This window comes from Balaenoptera acutorostrata, chromosome 13, assembly GCF_949987535.1.
Source record: "Balaenoptera acutorostrata chromosome 13, mBalAcu1.1, whole genome shotgun sequence".
Classification (NCBI taxonomy): Eukaryota; Metazoa; Chordata; class Mammalia; order Artiodactyla; family Balaenopteridae; genus Balaenoptera; species Balaenoptera acutorostrata.
In genome coordinates, this window is record NC_080076.1 from 24416806 (window position 1) to 24439461 (window position 22656).

The window sequence follows — 22656 nt, forward strand, 5'->3', positions numbered from 1 at the left end:
TGATAGTTTTAATTTCCTTTTCTGTTGTCATTTTGTTTTGTGAACTTAGGTTACGTGAACTTTTAGCATCAGAAGAAAATGAATATTTCATTGAAATGCAATTGAAAGAAGAAACAATTGAGGAGAAAAAAGATAGAATGAGAGATAAAGTCAGATTATTAAGAGAGAAGAAAGAAAAAGAGAGACAGGATTTTGTGGCTGAAAAGCTAGACCAGCAATTCAGGTAATGATATCAGAAAAACACACAGAATCTGAAGTTGGTATATTAAAAATTATTTAGGAAAGCTAACTACAGTAAAATGTAGCCTAAAGAGGGTATACACAGTAGTTGTACCTTTAAGTCTTGTTAATTATATATACATCATTGCATAATGCAGATACTGAGGAGTTTTGTTTGTTTTGTGGTGAGAATGCATAAGATTCACTCTCTTAGCATATTTCAAGTATATAATATGGTATTATTGCCTGTAATCACCATACTGTACATTAGATCCCCAAAACTTATTCATTCATCTTATAACTGAAAATTTATATCCTTTGACCAATATGTTCAGATTTCTCCCACCCCATAACCCCTGAGAACCAGCATTCTACTCTCTGTTTCTATATGTTCAACTTTTTTTCTTAGATTCCACATTTAGTGAGATCATACAGTACTTGTCTTTCTCTGTCCGGCTTATTTCACTTAGTATTATACCCTCCAGGTTCATCCATGTTGTCTCAAATGGCAGAATTTTCTTTTTTATGCTGAATAATATTCCATTTCATACTTTCTTTATCCATTCATACGTCAGTGGTCACTTAGTTTGTTTCCATATGGTAGTTCTGGTTTTAATTTTTTGAGGGATCTCCATACTGTTTTTCAGAATGGCGATACCAATTTATATTCCCACCAACAGCGTGCAAAGGTGTCCTTTTCTCTACCTCCTTGCCGACACTTGTCACCTCTTGTGATTTTTATAATAGCTATCCGAGCAGGTGTGAGGTGATATCTCATTGTGGTTCTGATTTGCATTTTTCTGGTGATTAGTGATGTTTTCACATACTTGTTGGCTATTTGTATGTCTTCTTGGAAAAATGTCTATTCAGGACTTTTGCTCATTTTTTTAGTCAGATTATTTGGGTTTTTTTTTTTTTTTGCTATTGAGTTAAATGAGTTTCTTATGTATTTTAGATATTAACCCTTTAACAGATATATGGTTTGAAAATATTCTCTCCCATTCTGTAGGTTGTCTTTTTATTTTGTTGATTGTTTCCATTGCTGTGCAGAAGCTTTTAAATTGGATATAGTCCTACTGGTTTATTTTTCATTTTGTTGCCTTTGTTTTTAGTGTCATATCTGAAAAATCATTGTCAAGATCAATGTCAAGGAGCTTTTTCCCTATGTTTTCTTCTATGTGTTTTACAGTTTCAGGTCTTATGTTTAAGTTTTTAATCCATTTTGAGTTAATTTTTTTGAATGGTGTATATAGGGATGCAATTTCATTCTTTTGCATGTAGATATCCAGTTTTACCAAGACTGTTTATTGAAGAGTCTATCCTTTCCTCATTGTGTGTTCTTGGCCTCCTTGTAAAAGATTGGTTGACTATATATGCCTGGGTTTATTTCTGGGCCCTCTATTCTGTTCCACTGGTCTATGCATCTGTATTTATGCAGCTACCGTACTGTTTTGATTATGATAGCTTTGTAATATAGTTGGAAATCAAGTGTGTGATGCTTCCAGCTTCGTTCTTCTTTCTCAAGATTGCTTTGGCTGTTCAGGGTCTTTTGTAATTCAGTTGGAATTTTGGGAGTTTTCTTTTTCTGTTTCTGTGAAAATGCCATTGGAATTTGGATAGGGATTGCATTGAACCTGTAGATCACTTTGCGTAGTATGGACATTTTTTTTAAATTAATTAATTTATTTATTTATTTTTGGCTGTGTTGGGTCTTTGTTGCTGTGTGCGGGCTTTCTCTAGTTGCGACGAGCGGGGGCTACTCTTCATTGTGGTGCGCAGGCTTCTCATTGTGGTGGCTTCTCTTGTTGCGGAGCACGGGCTCTAGGGTGGACAGGCTTCAGTAATTGTGGCTCATGGGCTTAGTTGCTCTGCGGCATGTGGGATCTTCCCAGACCAGGGCTCGAACCCGTGTCTCCTGCATTGGCAGGCAGATTCTTAACCACTGCGCAACCAGGGAAGCCCCAGTATGGACATTTTAAAAATATTAATTCTTCCAACCCAAGGGACAAAGGATATCTTTCCATTTATTTGAGTCTTCAATTCCTTTCATCAGTGTCATAATTTTCAGTGTACAGATTTTTAACCTCCTTGGTTAAATTTATTCTTTCGTATTTTATTGCTTTTGAAGCTATTGCAAAAGAGATTGTTTTCTTAATTTCTCTTTTAGATAGTTCATTTTTAGTGTAAAAAATGCAACTGATTTTGTTTGTTGATTTCAAATCCTATAGCTTTACTGAATTCATTGATTAGTTCTAACAGTTTTTGATGGAGTCTTTAGGGTTTTCTATATGCAAGATCATGTCATCTGCAAACAGGTAATTTTACTTCTTCCTTTTCATTTTGGATGTCTTTTATTTCTTTTTCTTGCCTAATTGCTCTGGCTAGGATTTCCAGTACTATGTTGAATACAAGTGGCAAGAGTGGGCACCCTGGTCTTATCCCTGATTTTAGAGGAAAAGCCTTCAGTTTTCTACTTTTGAGCATGATGTTAGCTGTGCACTTGTTATATATGACCTTTATTGTGTTGAGCTACAGTCCTTCTATACATAATTTGTTGAGAGTTTTTTTTTATCATGAATTTGTCAAACCTTTTTCTGTATTAAGATGATCATATAATTTTTATCCTTCATTCTGTTAATGTGGTATATCACATTTATTGATTTGCATATGCTGAACCATCCTTGCATCCCAAGGATAAATTCCACTTGATCATGGTATCTGATTCTTTTAATGTGCTGTTAAATTTGCCATGCTAGTATTGTATTGAGGATTTTTGCATCTGTGTTCTTCAGGGATATTGGAAGTGTTTTCTCTTCTTCAATTTTTTTGGAGGATTTGAGAAAGATGGGTATTAATTCTTCTTTAAATATTTGGTAGAAATCACCAGTGAAAGCATCTGGTCCTGGACTTTTCTTTATTGGAAGATTTTTGATTACTGGTTCAATCTCCTTACTCATTATTGGTCTTTTCAGATTTTCTATTTTGTCATGATTCAGCCTTGGTAGGTTATATGTGTCTAGGAATTTATCCATTTTTTAGATTATCTAATTTGTTTGTGTATAATTGTTCATAATAGTCTCTCATGATCCCTTGTATTACTGTAGTATCAGTTGTAATGTTTCCTCTTTCATTTCTGATTTTATTTATTCAAGTCTTCTCTCTTTTTTCCTTAGCTAGTCCAGCTAAAGGTTGTCAATTTTGTTTATCTTTTCAAAAAACCAGCTCTTAGTTTCATTGATATGTTTTATCGTTTTTCTAGTCTCTATTTCATTTATTTCTGCCCTGATCTTTGTTATTTTCTTCCTTCTGCTTACTTTGGGCTTAGTTTGTTCTTTTTATAGTTCCTTGAGGTTTAAAGTCAGATTGTTTATTTGAGATCTTTCTTTTCTCGTAATATAGGTGTTTATTGCTATAAACTTCCCTCTTAAAGCTGCTTTTGTTGCATCCCGTAAGTTTGGGTATGTTGTATTTCTATTTTCATTTAAGATTTTTTTTAAATTTTATTTATTTATTTATTTATGGCTGTGTTGGGTCTTCGTTTCTGTGCGAGGGCTTTCTCTAGTCGTGGCAAGCGGGGGCCACTCTTCATCGCGGTGCGCAGGCCTCTCACTATTGCGGCCTCTCTTGTTGTGGAGCACAGGCTCCAGACGCGCAGGCGCAGTAATTGTGGCTCACGGGCCTAGTTGCTCTGCAGCATGTGGGATCTTCCCAGACCAGGGCTCGAACCCGTGTCCCCTGCGTTGACAGGCAGATTCTCAACCACTGCGCCACCAGGGAAGCCCATTTAAGATATTTTTTGATTTCCCTTTTCATTTCTTCTTTGACCCATTGGTTATTCAGGAGTGTGTTGTTTAATTTCCACATATTTGTTAATTTTCCAGCTTTCTTCTGGTGTTTGGTTTCTAGTTTTATGCCATTGTGGTCAGAAAAGATACTTATATGATTTTAATCTTTTTAAATCTGTTAAGACTTTTTTGTGACCTAGCATGTGATCTATCCTGGAGAATGTTCCATGTGTACTTGAGAAGAATGTGTATTCTGCTGCTATTAGATGGAATGTTCTGTGTATGTCTGTTAGGTGCATTTCATCTAAAGTATGGTTCAATGCAGTGTTTCCTTACTGATTTTCTGTCTGGATGATCTATGCACTGTTGAAAGTGGTGTATTGAAGTCCCCTACTATTACTGCACTGCTGTCTGTTTCTCCTTTGATATCTGTTAATATTTGCTTAACATATTTGAGTGCTCTCATGTTGGGTGCATATACAGCTGACCCCTTGAACAACACAGATTTGAACTCTGCAGGTCCACTTAAATGTGGTCTTTTCAATAAATGCAGTACTACATGATCCGGGATTAGTTGAATTCGCAGATGTGGAACCAGGGATGTGGAGGGCTGACTACAAGACTTGAGCATCTGTGGGTTTTGGTATCTGTAGCAGGTCCTCAAACAAATCTCCTGCAGATACCAAGGGATGAGTCTATATTTATAATTGTTATATCCTCTTGATGAATTGACCCTTTTATCATTGTATAATGACGTTCTTTGTCTCTTATTACAGCTTTTGAGTTAAAGTGTGTTTTATCTAACATAAGTGTAGCTACCTCTGCTCTCTTGGTTTTTACTTGCATGAAATATCTTCTTCCATCCCTTCACTTTAAAGATATGTGTATCCTTAAAGCTGAAGCAAGTCTCTTGTAAGCAGCATATTGTTGGGTCTTGTTTTTTATCCATTCAGACACTCTGACTAGATAATTTCAAATTACCTGTCTTTGAGTTCTCAGATTTTTTTCCTCTGTTTTGTTTGTTCACGCCTGATGTTGATGCTGTCTCTTGGATTTTTCATTTCATTCATTGTATTCTTCAGCTCCGGAATTTCTGTTTGGTTCTTTTTGATGATTTCTATCTCTGTTGAATTTCTCATTTTGTTCCTGTGTTGTTTTCCTGATTTTGTTGCATTGTCTATCTGTGTTCTCTTGTAGCTTACCAACCTTCCTTATAACAATTGTTTGGAATTCTTCATCAGGTAATTCATAGAGCTTTCTTTCTTTAGGATTGGTTATTAGAAAATCATTGTGTTCCTTTGTTGGTGTATGTTTCCTTGATTTTTTGTATGCTTTGAAGTCTTGTGTTCCTGTCTTTGCATTTAAAGAAGTATTTACCCCCTCCAGTTTTTACTAGCCGGCCTCAGGACAGAAATACCATCACCAATCAGCCCAGCTAGGGATTCTGAGAGCTTTCTCAGACCTTTTCTATGGATGCACCTGCTCTACACTTCTTGTTCTCTCGAGTGCGTGTAAAGCATAGCCTCACATCCTGTCTTTGGCAGGATCTGGATTCTCCCTACTGTCTGCTAGAGGAGAAGATGCTGTAAGGGGCAAAGGGGACACTGGGAAGTGAATTTCAATGGACCATTAATATATTTTCCACTCTCTAGTAAATGTCTTTTGACACAGTAATAAAAATGAAGTTTCATAAGTGGTTTGTGCTCTTAAAATACATATTAATTTGGTAACAATTTTCACAGATTTCATAGAGAGATCTTATATAACTAAGTATACAACTTCAAGATGTATAACTTGCTAGTTAGATGAATTATTAGAATTTTTGAAGAAACAGTTATATCCTGCAACAATATACAGTAGCCCCCCTTATCCATCCCCAGTAAATGTCTGAAACTGGGGTGAGTACCAAACTCTTTATATACTATGTTTTTTCCAATACATACAGACCTATGATAAAGTTTAATTTATAAATTAGGCACAGTCAAAGATTAACGACAATAATGAAATGGAACAGTTATAACAATATACTGTAATAAGATTCGTGAATGTGGTCTATCTCTCTGTCTCAAAATATCTTATTGTACTGTACTCACCCTTCTTCTTGTGATGATGTGAGATGATAAAATGTCTGTGTGATAAGTAAGATGAAGTGAAGTGAATGATGTAGACGTTGTGATGTAGCATTAGGCTACTGGCCTTCTGACCACCTGTCAGAAGGAGGATCACCTGCTTCGGGTGATCCTGGATCATTGATCCATGAAGATGTTGATGGTTGATGTCAGGAGCAGAAAATGTTGATGGTTGGAGATCCCAAGTGGGTGCAAAATTTCATTACGCTACTTAGAACAGAGTGCAATTGAAAAACTTATGAATTGTTTATTTCTGGAGTTTTCCATTTAATGTTTTCAGACCACAGTTGATCGTGGGTAATAGAAACTGTAGAAAGTGAAATGGTGGATAAGGGAGACTACCATAATTCATTTGAAATCCAACTGTTTTCAGTGTTTTTAATGTAATACTGCCAACTCTTTAATACAGAGCAGCAAATATAGTTTTAATTCATTGTAAGAGTGAAGGGGCAGTTTTAAATTTTCATCAAGGATGCTAAATCAGGCCCCATTACTGAAAATATAATTGAGGCTTTAATGTATACATAAAGTGAGATGAAATTTTTCCTCTTCCTCTCCTTTCCCCTCCTCTTCCTTTTAGTATTCCATTGTGTGAATATACCACAATTTATTCATCTTCCAGGTTATAGGCATTTCAGTTATTTCCAGTTTATTCTTATAAATAAAGCTGCTGTGGACATTCTTGTACGTGTCTTCTGGTGGACAAGCACATTCATTTCTTTTAGCTATATTCAGTGGCATACCTAGAATATTTGATACCCTAGAATGGGTCATTTTTATTGCTCCAAGTCTTCTAAACAGCAAAATTATTTTCAGTAATAATAATGAAATGAAATGAAATGAATAACAATGACAAGGTAACCAGTGATTTAAAATTTTTTTATTTTTAAATAATTATATATTCACAGCAATTGCAAAGATAGTACAAAAATCTCATGTATTCTTACAGTCCCAGTTTTCCCCAATGGTTATATCTTATGTAACTATAACATAGTATCCTACAAGGAAATTGACATTGGTATAATGTATGTATATAATTCTGTGCCATTTTATCACACGTGTAGATCCATCTAATCCCCCACCACAATCAAGATACAGAACTGTTCCATCACCACAAAGGTCTCCCTTGTGCTCCCCTTTATAGTCACAACCACCACTGTCACCTCCATCATTCCTAACCTCAGGCAACTTCTAATCCCTTTTCCATCTCCATAATTTCATCATTTCAAGAATTTTATATAAATGAAATCATACAATATGTGATCATTTGAAATTGGCTTTTTCCAGTCAATGAATTGCCTTTGAGGTTCATCCAAATTGCGTATCAATAGTTTGTCCTTTTTATTGCTGAGTATTATTCCATTGCATGGATGTACTTAAGTTTCTATAAACCATTCACTTATTGTAGTACATTTTGATTGTTTCTAGCTTTTAACTATTATGAATGAATCTGATATGAACATTTGTGTACAGATATCCTTTCTCTAGGATAATTGCCATATTCTGGGTCTTATATGTATGCTTTATTTTGTAAGAAACTGACAAATTGTTTTCCAGTGTGGTTGTACGATTTTATATTTCTACCAGTAAGGTGTAAAAGATTAAGTTTTTCCATGTCTTTGCCAGCTTTTCATACTGTCACTATTAGAACAGAGGTGTGTAATGATATCTCATTGCCACCTTTACTGGCATTTCCCTAATGGATGGTGTTGTTGAACAACTTTTCATATGCTTATTTGCCATGTGTATATTCAATTTGGTGAAGTGCCTCTTCATATTTTTTCCCATTTTCTAATTGGTTTAGCTGTTAAGTTTTGAAAATTCTTTGTATATTCCAGATATGAGTCCTTTGTAGGATATGTGGTTTAGAAATATTTTTTCCTAGTCTGTAGCTTGTTTTTATTTTCCTCTTAGTGGTGTCTTTCACAGAGAAAAAGTTGGTACATCATGAAAAAAACGTTTTTAATCCCCTACCCCCGTATTGCCTTTCCCCCCTTCCCTCTCCCTACTGGTAACCACTAGTTTTTTCTCTATATCTGTGAGTCGGCTTCTTTTTTGTTATATTCATTAGTTTCCTGTATTTTTTTGGATTCCATATGTAAGTGATATCATATGGTATTTGTATTTCTCTGTTTGACTTATTTCACTTAGCATAATGCTCTCCAAACCCATCCATGTTGCTGCAAATGGCAAAATTTCATTCTTTTTTATGGCTGAGTAGTATTCCATTGTGTATATATGCCATATCTTCTTTATCCATTCATCTGTTAATGGACACTTAGTTTGCTTCCGTATCTTGACAATTATAAATAATGCTACTATGAACATTGGGGGTGCATGTGTCTTTTTGAATTAGTGTTTATCTTTTTTTTTTTTTTTGGATATGTACCCAGGAGCGGAATTGCTGGGTCATATGGTAGTTCTGTTTTTAGTTTTTAGAGAAACCTTCATGCTGTTTTCCATAGTGGCTGCACTAATTTACATTGCTACCAATAGTGTAACATCCTTGCCAACATTCTTATTTATGTTCTTTTTGATGATAGCCATTCTTTTTTTTTTTAACATCTTTATTGGAGTATAATTGCTTTACAATGTTGTGTTAGTTTCTGCTGTATAACAAAGTGAATCAGCTATACATATACATATATCCCTATATCCCCCTCCCTCTTGCATCTCCCTCCCACCCTCCCTATCCCACCCCTCTAGGTGGTCACAAAGCACTGAGCTAATCTCCCTGTACTATGCAGCTGCTTCTCACTAGCTATCTATTTTACATTTGGTAGTGTATATATATCCCTGCCACTCTCTTACTTCATCCAAGCTTACCCTTCCCCCTCCCCATGTCCTCAAGTCCATTCTCTACATCTCCGCCTTTATTACTGTCCTGCCACTAGTTTCTTCAGAACGTTTTTTTTTTTTTTTAGATTCTATATATATGTGTTAGCATACGGTATTTGTTTTTCTCTTTCTGACTTACTTCATTCTGTATGACAGACTCTAGGTCCATCCACCTCACTACAAATAACTCAATTTCATTTCTTTTTATGGCTAATATTCCATTGTATATATGTGCCACATCTTCTTTATCCATTCATCTGTCGATGGACACTTAGGTTGCTTCCATGTCCTGGCTGTTGTAAACAGTGCTGCATTGAACATCGTGGTATATGACTCTTTTTGAATTATGGTTTTCTCAGGGTATATGCCAAGTAGTGGGATTGCTGGGTCGTATGGTAGTTCTATTTTTCATTTTTTAAGGAACCTCCATACTGTTCTCCATAGTGGCTGTATCAATTTACATTCCCACCAACAGTGCAAGAGGATTCCCTTTTCTCCACACCCTCTCCAGCATTTATTGTGTGTAGATTTTTTGATGATGGCCATTCTGAGTGGTGTGAGGTGATACCTCATTGTAGTTGTGATTTGCATTTCTCTAATGATTAGTGATGTTGAGCAACCTTTCATGTGTTTGCTGGCAATCTGTATATCTTCTTTGGAGAAATGTCTATTTAGGTCTTCTGCCCATTTTTGGATTGGGTTGTTTGTTTTTTTGATATTGAGCTGTATGAGCTGCTTGTAAATTTTGGAGATTAATCCTTTGTCAGTTGCTTCATTTGCAAATATTTTCTCCCATTCTGAGGGTTGTCTTTTCATCTTGATTATGTTTTCCTTTGCTGTGCAAAAGCTTTTAAGTTTCATTAGGTCCCATTTGTTTATTTTTGTTTTTATTTCCATTCCTCTAGGAGGTGGGTCAAAAAAGATCTTGCTGTGATTTATGTCATAGAGTGTTCTGCCTATGTTTTCCTCTAAGAGTTTTATAGTGTCTGGCCTTACATTTAGGTCTTTAATCCATTTTGAGTTTATTTTTGTGTATGGTGTTAGGAAGTGTTCTAATTTCATTCTTTTACATGTAGCTGTCTAGTTTTCCCAGCACCACTTATTGAAGAGGCTGTGTTTTCTCCATTGTATATTCTTGCTTCCTTTATGAAAAATAAGGTGACCATATGTGCGTGGGTTTATCTCTGGGCTTTCTATCCTGTTCCATTGATCTATATTTCTGTTTCTGTGCCAGTACCATACTGTCTTGATTACTGTAGCTTTGTAGTATCATCTGATGTCCGGGAGCCTGATTCCTCCAGCTCCGTTTTTCTTTCTCAAGATTGCTTTGGCTATTCGGGGTCTTTTGTGTTTCCATACAAATTGTAAAATTTTTTGTTTTAGTTCTGTGAAAAATGCCATTGGTAGTTTGATAGAGGTTGCATTGAATCTGTAGATTGCTTTAGGTAGTATAGTCATTTTCACAATATTGATTCTTCCAATCCAAGAACATGGTATATCTCTCCAACTGTTTGTATCATTGTTAATTTCTTTCAGCAATGTCTTATAGTTTTCTGCATATAGGTCTTTTGTCTCCTTAGGTAAGTTTATTCCTAGGTATTTTATTCTTTTTGTTGCAGTGGTAAATGGGAGTGTTTCCTTAATTTCTCTTTAGGATTTTTCATCATTAGTATATAGGAATGCAAGAGATTTCTGTGCATTAATTTTGTATCCTGCTACTTTACCAAATTCATTGATTAGCTCTAGTAGTTTTCTGGTGGCATCTTTAGGATTCTCTATATACAGTATCATGTCATCTGCAAACAGTGACAGCTTTCATTCTTTTCCAATTTGGATTCCTTTTATTTGTTTTTCTTCTCTGATTCCTGTGGCTAAAACTTCCAAAACTATATTGAATAATAACGGTGAGAGTGGACAACCTTGTCTTGTTCCTGATCTTAGAGGAAATGGTTTCTGTTTTTCACCATTGAGAATGATTTTGGCTGTGGGTGTGTCATATATGGCCTTTATTATGTTGAGGTAAGTTCCCTCTATGCCTACTTTCTGGAGGGTTTTTATCATAAATGGGTGTTGAATTTTGTTGAAAGCTTTCTCTGCATCTATTGAGATGAGCATATGGTTTTTCTCCTTCAATTTGTTAATATGGTGTATCACATTGATTGATTTGCGTATATTGAAGAATCCTTGCATTCCTGGGATAAACCCCACTTGATGATGATGTATGATCCTTTTAATGTGCTGTTGGATTCTGTTTGCTAGTATTTTGTTGAGGAATTTTGCATCTATGTTCATCAGTGATATTGGCCTGTAGTTTTCTTTCTTTGTGACATCTTTGTCTGGTTTTGGTATCAGGTTGATGGTGGCCTCGTAGAATGAGTTTGGGAGTGTTCCTCCCTCTGCTATATTTTGGAAGAGTTTGAGAAAGATAGGTGTTAGCTCTTCTCTAAATGTTTGATAGAATTTGCCTGTGAAGCCATCTGGTCCTGGGCTTTTGCTTGTTGGAAGATTTTTAATCACAGTTTCAATTTCAGTGCTTGTGTTTGGTCTGTTCATATTTTCTATTTCTTCCTTGTTTAGTCTCGGAAGGTTGTGCATTTCTAAGAATTTGTCCATTTCTTCCAGGTTGTCCATTTTATTGGCATATAGCTGCTTGTAGTAATCTCTCATGATCCTTTGTATTTCTGCAGTGTCAGTTCTCCTTTTTCCGTTGTAATCCTATTGATTTGAGTCTTCTCCCTTTTTTTCTTGATAAGTCTGGCTAATGGTTTACCAATTTTGTTTATCTTCTCAAAGACCAGCTTTTTTTTTTTTTAGTTTTATTGATCTTTGCTATTGTTTGCTTCATTTCTTTTTTGTTTATTTCTGATCTGATCTTTATGATTTCTTTCCTTCTGCTAACTCTGGTTTTTTTTGTTCTTCTTTCTCTAATTGCTTTAAGTGTAAGGTTAGGTTGTTTATTTGAGATGTTTCTTGTTTCTTAAGGTAGGATTGTATTGCTATACACTTCCCTCTTAGAACTGCTTTTGCTGCATCCCATAGGCTTTGGGTCATCGTGTTTTCATTGTCATTTGTTTCTAGGTATTTTTTGATTTCCTCTTTGATTTCTTCAGTGATCTGTTGGTTATTTAGTAGTGTATTGTTTAGCCTCCATGTGTTTGTATTTTTTACAGATTTTTTCCTGTAATTGATATCTAGTCTCATAGCGTTGTGGTCAGAAATGATACTTGATACAATTTCAATTTTCTTAAATTTACCAAGGCTTGATTTGTGACCCAAGATATGATCTATCCTGGGAATGTTCCATGAGCACTTGAGAAGAATGTGTATTCTGTTGTTTTTGGATGGAATGTCCTATAAATATCAATTAAGTCCATCTTGTTTAATGTATCATTTAAAGCTTGTGTTTCCTTATTTATTTTCATTTTGGATGATCTGTCCATTGGTGAAAGTGGGCTGTTAAAGTCTCCTACTATGATTGTGTTACTGTTGATTTCCCCTTTTATGGCTGTTAACATTTGCCTTATGTATTGAGGTGCTCCTATGTTGGGTGCATAAATATTTACAATTGTTATATCTTCTTGGATTGATCCCTTGATCATTATGTAGTGTCCTTCTTTGTCTCTTGTAATAGTCTTTATTTTAAAGTCTATTTTGTCTGATATGAGAATTGCTACTCCAGGTTTCTTTTGATTTCCTTTTGTATGGAATATCTTTTTCCATCCCCGCACTTTTAGTCTGTATGTGTCCCTAGGTCTTAAGTGGGTCTCTTGCATACAACATACATATGGGTCTTTTTTTTGTATCCATTCAGCCAGTCTATTTCTTTTGGTTGGAGCATTTAATCCATTTACATTCAAGGTAATTATCGATATGTATGTTCCTGTTACCATTTTCTTAATTGTTTTGGGTTTGTTATTGTAGGTCTTTTCCTTCTCTTGTGTTTCCTGCCTAGAGAAGTTCCTTTAGCATTTGTTGTAAAGCTGGTTTGATGGTGCTGAATTCTATTGGTGTTTGCTTGTCTGTTAAGGTTTTAATTTCTCCATCGAATCTGAATGAGATCCTGGCTGGATAGAGTAATCTTAGTTGTAGGTTCTTCCCTTTCTTCACTTTAAATATGTCCTGCCAGTCCCTTCTGGCTTGCAGAGTTTCTGCTGAAAGATCAGCTGTTAACCTTATGGGGATTCCCTTGTATGTTATTTGTTGCTTTTCCCTTGCTGCTTTTAATGTTTTTTCTTTGTATTTAATTTTTGATAGTTTGATTAATATGTGTCTTGGCATGTTTCTCCTTGGAATTATCCTGTATGGGACTCTCTGCGCTTCCTGGACTTGACTATTTCCTTTCCCATATTAGGGAAGTTTTCAACTATATTCTCTTCAAATATTTTCTCAGTCCCTTTCTTTTTCTCTTCTTCTTCTGGGACCCCTATAATTTGAATGTTGGTGCATTTTATATTGTCCCAGAGGTCTCTGAGACTGTCCTCAATTCTTTTCATTCTTTTTTCTTTATTCTGCTCTGCAGTAGTTATTTCCACTACTTTATCTTCGAGGTCACTTATCCGTTCTTCTGCCTCAATTATTCTGCTGTTGATTCCTTCTAGAGAATTTTTTATTTCATTTATTGTGTTGTTCATCATTGTTTGTTTGCTCTTTAGCTCTTCCAGCTCCTTGTTAAATGTTTCTTGTATTTTCTCCTTCTATTTCCAAGATTTTGCATCATCTTTATTTTCATTACTCTGAATTCTTTTTCAGGTGAACTGCCCATTTTCTCTTCATTTGTTTGGTCTGGTGGGTTTTTACCTTGCTCCTTCCTCTGCTGTGTGTTTCTCTGTCTTCTCATTTTGCTTAACTTACTGTGTTTGGGGGTCTCCTTTTCACAGGCTGCAGGTTCGTAGTTCCTGTTGTTTTTGTTGTCTGCCCCCAGTGGCTAAGGTTGGTTCAGTCGGTTGTGTAGGCTTCGTGGTGGAGGGGACTAGTGCCCGTGTTCTGGTGGATGAGGCTGGATCTTGTCTTTCTGGTGGGCAGGACTGCATCCGGTGGTGTGTTTTGGGTCGTCTGTGAACTTAGTATGATTTTAGTCAGCCTCTCTGGTAATGGGTGGGATTGTGTTCCTGTCTTGCTAGTTGTTTGGCATAGGGTGTCCAGCACTTGTGGTTGCTGGTCATTGAGTGGAGCTGGGTCTTAGCGCTGAGATGGAGATCTCTGGGAGAGCTTTTGCTGTTTGATATTACATGAAGCCAGGAGGTCTCTGGTGGACCAACATCTGAACTCGGCTTTCCTACCTCAGAGGCACAGGCCTGACACCTGGCCAGAGCACCAAGACCCTGTCAACCACATGGCTCAGAAGAAAAGTGAGAAAAAAAGAAAGAAGTAAAGAAAAAAATAAAATAAAATAAAGTTATTAAAATAAAAAATTTCAATTATTATTAACAAATAAAAATTAAAAAGTAATTTAAAAAAAAGAAAGAAAGAAAGAAGAGAGCAACCAAACCAAAAAACAAATCCACCAATGATAAAAAGTGCTAAAAACTATACTAAAAAAAAAAAAAAAAAGGAGAGACAGAACCCTAGGACAAATGGTAAAAGCAAAGCTATACAGACAGAATCACACAAAGAAGCATACACATACACACTCACAAAAAGAGAACAAGGAAAAAAAAATATATATATATATAAAACAAAGGAAGTGAGCAACCATATCAATAAACAAACCTACCAATGATAATAAACTCTAAATACTAAACTAAGATAAACATAAAACCAAAAACAAATTACATGCAGGAAGGAAACCCCAAGTCTGCAGTTGCTCCCAAAGTCCACCGCCTCAATTTTGGGATGGTTTGTTGTCTATTTAAGTATTCTACAGATGCAGGGTACATCAAGTTGATTGTGGAGATTTAATCTGCTGCTCCTGAGGCTGCTGGGAGAGATTTCCCTTTCTCTTCTTTGTTCGCACAGCTCCTGGGGTTCAGCTTTGGATTTGGCCCCGCCTCTGCATGTAGGTGGTCTGAGGGCGTCTGTTCTTCACCCAGACAGGACGGGGTTAAAGGAGGAGCTGCTTCGGGGGCTCTTGCTCACTGAGGCCGGGGGGAGGGAGGGGTATGGAATGCGGGGCGAGCCTGCGGCGGCAGAGGCTGGCGTGATGTTGCACCAGCCTGAGGCGTGCCATGTGTTCTCCCGGGGAAGTTGTCCCTGGATCACGGGACCCTGGCAGTGGTGGGCTGCACAGGATCCCGGGATGGGAGGTGTGGCTAGTGACCTGTGCTTGCACACAGGCTTCTTGGTGGCTGCAGCAGCAGCCTTAGCAGTTTATGCCCGTCTCTGGGGTCCGCACTGATAGCCATGGCTCGTGCTCGTCTCTGGAGCTCGTTTAGGCTGTGCTCTGAATCCCCTCTCCTCACGCACCCCAAAACAATGGTCTCTTGCCTCTTAGGCAGTTCCAGAGTTTTTCCCCGGCCCCCCACCCCCGGCTAGCTGTGGCGCACTAGCCCCTTCAGGCTGTGTTCACGCAGCCAACCCCAGTCCTCTCCCTGTGATCCGACCTCCGAAGCCCGAGCCTCAGCTCCCAGCCCGCACCCACCCTGGTGGGTGAGCAGACAAGCCTCTCTGGCTGGTGAGTGCTGGCCAGCACCGATCCTCTGTGCAGGAATCTCTCCGCTTTGCCCTCTGCACCCCTGTTGCTGTGCTCTCCTCTGTGGCTCTGAAGCTTCCCCGCTCTGCCACACCTCTCTGCCAGTGAAGGGGCTTCCTACTGTGTGGAAACTTTTCCCCCTTCACAGCTCCCTCCCAGAGGTGCAGGTCCTGTCCCTATTCTTTTGTCTGTTTTTCTTTCTTTCTTTTGCCCTACCCAGGTATGTGGGGAGTTTCTTGCCTTTGGGGAGGTCTGAGGTCTTCTGCCAGTGTTCAGTAGTTGTTCCACATGTAGATGTACTTGTGGGGAGTAAGGTGATCTCCACGTCTCATTCCTCTGCCATCTTGGAGCTCTCCCCCGACGATAGCCATTCTGACAGGTGCAAGGTGATATCTCATTGTGGTTTTGTTTCTTTCTTCTTCTTCTTTTTTTTTTTTTGGCTGCGCTTCGCACCTCATGGGATCTTAGTTCTCCGACCAGGGATTGAACCTGGGCCCCCGGCAGTGAAAGCATGGAGTGCTAACCACTGGACCACCAGGGAATCCCCTCATTTGTGGTTTTGATTTGCATTTCCCTGATGATTAGCCATGTTGAGCATCTTTTCATGTGCTTTTTGGCCACTTGCATACCCTCTTTGGAGAAATGTCTTCAGTTCTTCTGCCCATTTTTTAATCGGGGTTTTTTTTTTCTTTTCTTTTGATGTTGAGTTGTATGAACTGTTTATATATGTTGGATATTAACCCCTTATCAGTCATATCATTTGCAAATATTTTCTCCCATTCAGTAGGTTGTCTTTTCATTTTGTCGATGGTTTATTTTGCTGTGCAAAAGCTTTTAAGTTTAGTTAGGTCCCATTTGTTTATTTTTGCTTTTATTTCCCTTGTTTTAGGAGACAGATGCAAAAAAATATTGCTATGGTTTATGTCAAAGAGTCTTTAGTCTATGTTTTACTCTAGGAGTTTTATGGTATCTGATCTTACATTTAGATCTTTAATCCACTTTGAGCTTACTTTTATATATGATGTTAGAGAATGTTCTGATTTCATTATTCTACATGTAGCTGTCCAGTTTTCCCAACACTTATTGAAGAGACTGTATTTTCTCCATTGTGTATTCTTGCCTCCTTTGTCATAGATTAATTGACCATAAGTTCATGGGTTTATTTCTGGGCTCTCTATTCTGTTCCATTGATCTGTGTGTCTGTTTTTGTGCCAGTACCATACTTTTGTGATTACTGTAGCTTTGTGGTATAGTCTGAAGTCAGGGAGCATGGTTTCTCCAGCTGTATTCTTCTTTCTCAAGATTGCTTTAGCTGTTTGGGGTCTTCTGTGTTTCCATACAGATTTTAAAATTATTTGTTCTATTTCTGTGAACGATGCCATTGGTATTTTGATAGGGGTTGCATTGAATCTGTAGATTGCCTTGGGTGTGGTATGATCCTTTTTAACAATATTAATTCTTCCAATCCAAGAACACAATGTATCTTTCCATTTAATTGTGTCATCTTCAATTCCATTCATTAGAGTCTTTTAGTGTTCCAAGTACAGATCTTTTACCTCCTTAGGTAGGTTTATTCCTATGTATTTTATTCTTTTTGATGCGATGGTAAAGGGGATTGTTTCCTTAATTTCTCTTTCTGATAATTTGTTGTTAGTGTATAGAAATGCAACATATTTCTGTATATTAATTTTGTATCCTGAAACTTTACCAAATTCACCAATGAGCTCTAGTAGTTTTCTGGTGGTGTCTGTAGGATTTTTCTATGTATAGTATCATGTCATCTGCAAACAGTTTTAGTTCTTTGTTTCCAATTAGAATTCCTTTTATTTCTTTTTCTTCTCTGATTGCTGTGCCTAGGACTTCCAAACTGTTAAATAAAAGTGGTGAGAGTGGGCATTCTTGTCTTATTCCTGAGCTTAGTGGAAATGCTTTCAGTTCTTCACTGTTGAGTATGATGTTAGCTGTGGGTTTGTCATGCATGGCCTTTATTATGTTGAGGTATGTTCCCTCTGTGCCCCAAATTTCTTTTTAAATGTCCTATATATGTACACAGTGATTGGACCCCAGATTAAGGAAGGAATTTTTTTGGCTTTTTATTATTTTATGGTGTTTTTATTAAATGAATATCCTAGGATGTGTGGTTAGAACACTTGATGATATAATGAAGTACCAAGGAACTCCAGGACCAGACTGCCAGGTCTTCAGTCCCTGCTCTACTACATATTGAATGTATGAAATTACATAAGATACTTAACAGCTCCGTGCCTTCATTTCCTCATCTATAAACTGGGGATAAAATAATAATAATAATTAGCTTACAGTAGTGTTTGTTGCAACATTGGTTGTTATGAAGATCATAAGAGAGTTCAAACATGTAAAGTGCTTAGAACAGTGCCTGGCAAATAGTAAGCACTTAATAACTGTTGCTAATAATATTACTACTGGTTCTGTGGCTTGGAAAGATACTTAGGCTCCCTGAGTTTCTATTTCTTTCTTTCTTTTCTTTTTTTTTAATTATTTTTTAAAATTTTATTTAGTTATTTATTTTTGGCTGTTGGGTCTTTGTTGCTGTGCGCGGGCTTTCTCTAGTTGCGGTGAGTGAGGGCTACTCTTCGTTGCAGTGCGCGTGCTTCTCATTGCAGTGGCTTCTCTTGTGACAGAGCATGGGCTCTAGGTCCGCAGGCTTCAATAGTTATGGCACACGGGCTCAGTAGTTGTGGCTCAAGGCTCTAGAGTGCAGGCTCAATAGTTGTGGCACATGGGCTTAGTTGCTCCGCAGCATGTAGGATCTTCCCAGACAAGGGCTCGAACCCGTGTCCCTTGCATTGGCAGGCGGATTCTTAACCACTGCACCACCAGGGAAGTCCCTCTTTTTTTTAAAAATATTTATTTATTTATTTGGCTGTGCCGGGTCTTAGTTGTGGCATTTGATATCTTCATTGCCGCATGCAGGATCTTTAGCTGCAGCATGCAAGATCTTTTAGTTGCGGCATGTGGGATCTAGTTCCCTGACCAGGGATTGAACCCGGATCCCCTGCATTGGGAGCATGGAGTCTTAACCCCTGGACCACCAGGGAAGTGCCAGGTTTTGATTTCTTAAACTCTAAAATGGGGATAATACTTGCTGCCCCATCTAAGTTATAAGGCACTTAAGAGGATGAAATAAGATTTTATGTGTGAAAGTACGATGTGAAGCACTGACAAAAAGTTTTCCTCTTATCAATGATTATTATCATTAAAATAGATAGATATTCTATTTGATGTTTTTTAGCTCATCTATTTTAATTTTAATTTTTGCATATAAATAATTTATATGATATAGTTACATATTAATAACCTCATATAATTTATAAACAATGTTGTGGGTGCTTAGAATTTTTTTTACTGAAAGACATACATAATCAAAAAAGCTTGAAGACCTACTGATCTAAAGAAATGTTTATGATATGAACTCATTCATGCAGTGTTAACACATTATTGACTGGGGGATTTTTGCATAAACTAACGCCTGTGGCCGAAGATTTGTTTTGTAAGTGAATATTGAAACACCCACGTTTGAGTAAATATCAACAACTTTTTTTGCACTTAATGTATTTATTTGAAACTTCGTACGTGTCTTACTAAAGCATTCTAATATTTCGTTAGAGTGTGATAAGCCCTAGCAGGCACCTCTGTGCAGGGGAACAGAACATCTATTACAAATATACCATGTTTCACTGTGCTTTCCCCTGGAAGAGCAGACTCTACACTTTCTGGTGGCTTTTTTTTTTTTTTTTAGTCCTGTGGATATTATTTCCTCTAGAATACGTTATTTTATTTTACTTGATAGTTGACAAGGTGGATCTTTGCGGGGGGCTCTTTTAGAAACGCCACAAGAAGGACCAGGTGCGGGACTACCACTACATTCACCAGAATGGTCAGTTACCCATTCTCTAGCTACTGCTAACAAAAATTGCTTGTAAGTCATTTTATTCTGTACATTAAATCTACAATAAATTTTAAATGCATTGAATAAACCACAGTTACTCAAATAGAAACCCACTTTCTTATACCATTTCTGAGTTTTCCAGAGGATATTGAAGTTTTCCAGATATTGATCGGATCAATCAACTCCTTTCATATATTTATTATACTCTACTAGACAAGTGGGCTTAGTTATCTGATGGCCACTCCTCCTGTCTTCCTTTCCTGTAGATGCTATGGAGGCGTCATGAATAGCTGTCACCATGCGGACTACCCGCTTGTCTTTCCATATAAGATGAATCACTTCTCCCTTCCATAAGAATGTCATTTCTCCCCTCTGTAGATTTTTAGATTTCTTCTTTAATTGATTTGGTAGACCACGATTATCTCTTATAGTCCCACAAACTCTGGTTTTATTTTTCAACAATATTTCAGATGTGGACACACTGTTGTAATAATAGTCTTGGTAAATATGGTGCCATGAACTAAGATAAGGTTATAGGACTGAAACTGTTTCCTGAAGTTTCTTTTCTTCACCCGTGTAAATCTCAAGGTTGCGTATATATCCAGTTTCACTTTTGCTAACCATCCTGACCAAAATTCCATATTTTGTACGTTTTCCAGGATTATAGGTTTTGAATCTGAGTTGTCCTCTCCACTTTATCATTGCCTCATCAAGTGATAGCTCTTGTTTGAGTATATAGATCAATTGAAATTTTGGTAGAAAATAATCCAAAAGAGGTTTAACTTTTGAAATTCTGTCTGCAGGAAGTGGAGTTTCCAAGTTATCGTTAAAGTGAAGAAATGTCATTATTTGTTCGAACCTTATTCTTGTCATGATCTTTGGAAAGATAGGTTTCAAGTAAGGGATCAGCCAACTGTTCTTTCCAGTGTGACTTTCTTATTTGTCCCATCAAAATTATTAATCCAAGAAACTTCTCCATGTCACTATTGGTTATATCAGTCCATTTTAAAGCCTTATCATACTTTTTATATGATTTTTCATTCTGTTGGTGATACAAGTTTGTTTGAGAAGCGACCAACTCGAAAAAGTCATTACCAAAAATTAATTCTGTTATTTTGCTAATACTTTGTGGGTTATTACATTCAATAGTTATACCTGACACACCTCTAAAGTCTTCTAATTTTCGTGAAATGTTGTTCTCAGTCCACTCTTCTGTAGAAGCAAAGGAGCATTCTCCAGCACCATGAGTTTCATTTTCATTTTCTGTATCAGAATCAATCACTAAGGTTTTTTGTCTTTTTCTTGGTCTAATATTCACATCATCTGAATCAGAACTGTATTCTGAAGAACTATCATCTTCTGAGACACTAGCATATATGTCGCCCGGACAATCAGAGAAAGTATCTGCATAAAATTCACTGAAAAATTCTTCTTCACTCAAAATTTTGTGATGCGTCATTTTTGAAAATTTTATGGTAATAAACTTGCATTTATAATATACACAGGGTTGGAACAAAAACCTAACTGAGCAAAATGTGAATGATAATGGCAATCATAAGTTGTGATCAATTTTAAGCTCTAACAACTTCTCATGGTGATGTTAATTGTATCACTCTCTAAAACCGTATTGATACGTCTCTGGTCAATAACGTCCGGGTAACAAAGGACCTATTAATACATCTCTGGTCAATAATGTGTTAATTCTGGCATTCTTGGCAGCATGCATCATCAACTGCCTTAAGAATGTTTTTGTACTCTTAGATTTCATATTAAGGAGGGAATTACCTTAAGAAAATCATTAGCAATAAACAGAAAGAGCTACAGAAACAATGTTCATTGCAACATTGTAATAAAAGTTAGACATAACCTATATGTTCATCAAATAGGGGAATGTTTAAGTAAACTGTGATATATTTATAGGCTGTAGCCTCTGTTATGCAGCTTAGTAAACTATAATAAAGTTCTAAGGTTAGGAATTGTTTTAAAGAATATTTCATGAGGAAGCATTCCCAATATAATGGTAGGTGGAAAAATTAAGATACAAGGAGATATAGTTATGCAGAATAACTCCAGTTCTAGTAAAAACGCATACATAAGACTGGAAAGAAATATATTAACATGCTAATAGTGATTATCTCCTGATAGTAGGATTATGTGTTATTTTTACTGTCTTCATACCTTTCTATATTTTCTAGTTTTTCTGCAATGAACATGTATTAGTTTTATACTTAGGAAGAAAGAGTTGATTTTAAATAAAAATTTAAAAATATAAGCCATACTTATTATCCTTAGGCTTTAGATTTCCATTAATTGAATACCTTTGTTAGAGTATGAATCATAGGATTGGGAAGGACTTTAATAAGTTATCATGGCCAATTCTGAGAATTTCACTGATGAATTTCAGACAGATGAATTAGTTTTTTTAAATGTTAAAGTGTATTTTGGGGGTTTCATTTTGTGTGATATTGACCACTCTTGCAATAAGAGTTTAGACCACATCCTTTCTTTCAGTCTTAACAACTCGAATTTCTTTAAAAGTTCTTTATTGAGCCCATTCTCCAAACTTTAGCTTCTTGGTGTAGAATTTGATTTAGAAACCAGGAGGACTTGATGTTTATAAAAAACATTGCCTTCCATCACAGGTTCTCAAACTTGGCTATATGTCAGAACCATCTGAGGAGCTCTTAAAAAATACAGATGTGTTAAATATTCTGATTTAACAAGTCTGGTCTGGGAGGGGGTAGGGAGGAAGGGGAGAGTAGGGTTTTGAAAATATTGCTAAATAATTTCACAGCTCTTAAATTAAAAGTGGGGTCAATCAAGAACATTTGAAGAAATTTAAATTACTGAGGCTGAAAGAAAGGATGAGGTCCAAACACTTACTGAAATAGCATTTCTTCTTGAATGATGACACAAGCCTGGTTGTGAAAAGGCAACAATAGGGCTGTTTTCTCAACTCTGGCAGAAACCCCTTCAGTGGATGTGTGCCCTGCCAGGAATCCAGATACAATGGGGAAACATCACCATGGTATGCTAACTCTATCCTTGGATCTTTTCTTGGATGTACATGCAGGGTCTCTTTCTACCAAAGCCTTAATCTACTTGTAATGTTGCAGGGACTCGTCCCTC

The 22656-nt window shown here is 36.8% G+C and overlaps 1 protein-coding gene across 1 annotated transcript in view; it reads left to right on the forward strand.

The window, feature by feature from the left end:
* CFAP53 (cilia and flagella associated protein 53) overlaps positions 1 to 22656 on the forward strand; it is a 57293-nt gene that overhangs the window by 4751 nt on the left and 29886 nt on the right. The window contains exon 3 of the mRNA XM_028162595.2: positions 50 to 223. Coding sequence (XP_028018396.2) covers positions 50 to 223 — 174 coding nt within the window. The remainder of the gene's footprint in view (positions 1 to 49; positions 224 to 22656) is intronic.